Source organism: Prunus persica, chromosome G5 (assembly GCF_000346465.2).
Source record: "Prunus persica cultivar Lovell chromosome G5, Prunus_persica_NCBIv2, whole genome shotgun sequence".
In the NCBI taxonomy this organism is placed as follows: domain Eukaryota; kingdom Viridiplantae; phylum Streptophyta; class Magnoliopsida; order Rosales; family Rosaceae; genus Prunus; species Prunus persica.
The window spans coordinates 4,808,951-4,812,057 of record NC_034013.1 but is presented as its reverse complement, the minus strand read 5'-3'; the positions used below and the strand labels follow the sequence as shown (position 1 = coordinate 4,812,057).

The 3,107-nt window shown below is 34.3% G+C and overlaps 1 protein-coding gene across 1 annotated transcript; it reads left to right on the top strand.

Moving 5' to 3' along the window:
- LOC18777366 (probable inactive 2-oxoglutarate-dependent dioxygenase AOP2) lies at nucleotides 668-2,422 on the top strand. The gene is made up of 3 exons (XM_007211195.2): nucleotides 668-1,095; nucleotides 1,197-1,518; nucleotides 1,914-2,422. Exons 1-3 carry the CDS (start codon nucleotides 680-682, stop codon nucleotides 2,148-2,150), a joined length of 975 nt encoding a protein of 324 aa, XP_007211257.2. The 5' UTR covers nucleotides 668-679; the 3' UTR covers nucleotides 2,151-2,422.

Genomic DNA, 3,107 nt, shown 5'->3' with positions numbered 1-3,107 from the left:
AAGTGAAGAAGCAGGAAAAAAATTGCAAAGTGACAGAGGAAGAAGTAGGAAAAAAAGAAAGAGAGAGAGAGAGAGAAAGAAGGAAAATAAAAATAGAAAGAGAGAAAGAGATGGAAAGTGACGGAAGGAAGAAGAAGATTGGAAAAAAATAAAAAAAATAAAAAAATAAAGGCGTAGGGAGAGATGAGATATGGGGAGAATAAAAATTACAAAAGAAAGAAAAAGAGGGGTTGGTTTGGGCGCATCTTTCGATGCACATGCATGCTCTCACATTTTTTATTATAATATTTATTATTTAGAATAACTATTACTAATTATATAGAGGAAAGGGAAAAGAGCTTGGCTAGTGAGAAAGATTCAATCCATATATTTTTATTAAATTACCATTGTAAATATTTTATTATGGGAAAGAATATGCTCTTACATTTTATTACATTATTACTATTCATGTGTCAGCTACAACAAAATTTATAATATTTAAATCATTAGACATAAATAATAGGGACTTATTTAATTAAGAGCGTTGACCAACGATAATTATAACCAAAATAAATTAGTTACTTAAAAAATGCGACTATTGCTTTTTTTTTTTGTGTGTGTGTGTGTGTGTGTGTGTGTGGGTAGTGAACCACTCTAGCTACAAATATCAACTTAGAAAATATGCATCTTGCACTACTTTATGCTTAGAGCCCTCAAAACCTCACTTACAGCTAGTGAAAAAGAAAAAAGTATGACTTCATATTCGCAAACTGTGGCCGGCATTCCAGTGGTAGATTTCTCAAACGCGGACTGCTTGAAGCCGGGGACAAGCTCTTGGCTCTCAGCACGGAAAGACGTTTGCCGGGCACTCGAAGAGCTCGGCTGTTTCATGGCAATCCTACCCAGCAAAGTTCCTCCGGAACTTCAAAAAACCTTCTTTGATGCATTTGGCGAGTTGTTTAATTTCCCCGTCGATACTCCTGAGAAGCCTTTCCGTGCTGGCTACATAACTTCAAGTTCTAGGCAGAAAGGCCTTGGAATTGTTAATGGCACAAACCCTAAAGAAACTCAGGAATTCACACATCATTTTTGGCCAGATGGAAACGACCAATTTCGGTATAATTTATTCTACCTGTATTTTTGCCTTTCCATTTACAACTATATAGCTAATTGGCTTGTTTACAATATTAATTAATTTGTTCTTTGTTATTGGACAGTGAGAGTGCTGACTTGTATGCAAGAGTGATGGCAGAAATAGATCATGCTGTGACAAGAATGGTATTTGAGAACTATGGTGTAGAGAAGTACCATGACGATCATTTTCAGTCGACTTCGCACACTCTCCGATTTTTAAAATACGAAGAACCCAAGAAATTTGAAGTTGATGTGGGTTTACGCAGTCATACGGACAAGAACTTTTCCACCATACTCCATCAAAATCATGTCAATGGTCTGGAGATCAATACAAAGAATGATGAGTGGGTAGTTTTTGATCCTCTGCCTTCATCCGTGATATTCATAGCAGGTGATGGATTTCAGGTATGCCACCAAATAGTTCATGCTTTATTTATATATGGGTTGTTCCAATGTAGGCCCTTACAACTAACTATATCATAGACGCATACATATCCATGTTCTTTTAAATCTTTACTTGAAACTAAAATTTAAAATAAGTTGCCATGTAAAGATTTAAAAGTAGATGGGTATGTGTCTATAATATAGTAGCTGTAAGGGCCTTTGTTGGAACAACCCTAAAAAGAATTCATATTAAAAATCCAAATGCTTTCTGAAAAACATTTAGAAGTGTTTATTCGGCAAAAAAAAACGTTTTTATGATCCAAAAGTACTTTGTGGTTGTCCAAAAACAGTTTTAGTCACGTCAGAAGCACTGGGAAACAGACTAAAACAATATTTGCATGCTTTGATTTGCCTAGGTTTGGAGCAACGATCGAATTCGACCATGTAGGCATAGAGTGATACTGAGAGAAAATGAGGCGAGATACTCGTCCGAACTACTTTCAGTTAATAAAGGGATGATACGAGTACCAGATGAGCTCGTGGACAAGGAGCACCCCTTACGGTATAAGCCTTTGAATCATCTAGAATTTCTTATGGCATATAAAGACGTCGGTGAAACTGAGTATGCTGCACATGCATATTGTGCCATTTGATCGTTTTCTTTAGTCCACACCACAGATCGTTTGGTTTTATTCCTCTCTTCCACGTAGCTTCTTCTTTTTCTTTTTCTTTTTTCTTTTAAAGGAGAAACACATGATCTCTATGGGTTTTTTCTTTTCTTAGCCAATAACAATTAAATAAGAGTTTGAAAAGTTACAAAGTAAGAATGGGTAACCCCACATCGATGTAATAGCATATTTCAAATTATAGCAATTTTAGTTTTAAATTTTGCTTTGAATATTAGACAGGTTTGAATTGAACTTTTCATACTGAGCTACGCGTGCTTCGACTGACCAAGTCTTGAAATTCTATCATTTTTTTATTATTGAAAAAAAGAAAGCCAATGGGTTGCTATCATCGTGGTGGTGGCTTCCTCCTTCCCCCTATGACACCCCAGTTTGAACTCCAAAGTTGAACTCCAGTGGCGAAGCTAGGATTTTATGTATGTAGGGGCCTGTCACAAAATATAAAGAATAAAAAATTTGAACTCAAGACATACCAAAACAGCAAAAATAATATTCTCTATTCATTATAATCATAATTTTGACTCAAAAAAAAAAATCATTACAATTCATAATTGTCCTCGACGAGTTTTCTTATTTTTAAATAGTTACATAACAACCACGTCATCTATACTATTAAAAATATTTTTCTAATATATGCTACCAAGCAATCATTCATCTATGAATTAACCTAATTTTAAAATGATAATATAATATTGAGTTTGAGAGAAAAACTCACAAACAATGAGAAAGTTTGCTCTCGCCAAGAAAATAGAAAAATGAATTAAAATCTCTTTGCTTTTTAGCAATTTGTGTAAAAAGATAATATTTGTGTTAAAAGGTAATATAATAATAATAATAGTTTTATTAAAACTTGAGGAATGCTATTCACAATCGCTCTAAAGAGACTCTCACAATACTTGCTAGACATGTGTACACGCATTCCCA

Bases quoted from the DNA above. Each gene is read 5' to 3' on its own strand.
- LOC18777366 (XM_007211195.2), top strand. From the start codon at position 680: ATGCTTAGAGCCCTCAAAACCTCACTTACAGCTAGTGAAAAAGAAAAA. The intron at 1,096-1,196 runs GTATAATTTATT...GTTATTGGACAG, and splicing joins GATGGAAACGACCAATTTCG to TGAGAGTGCTGACTTGTATG. The intron at 1,519-1,913 runs GTATGCCACCAA...TGATTTGCCTAG, and splicing joins TAGCAGGTGATGGATTTCAG to GTTTGGAGCAACGATCGAAT.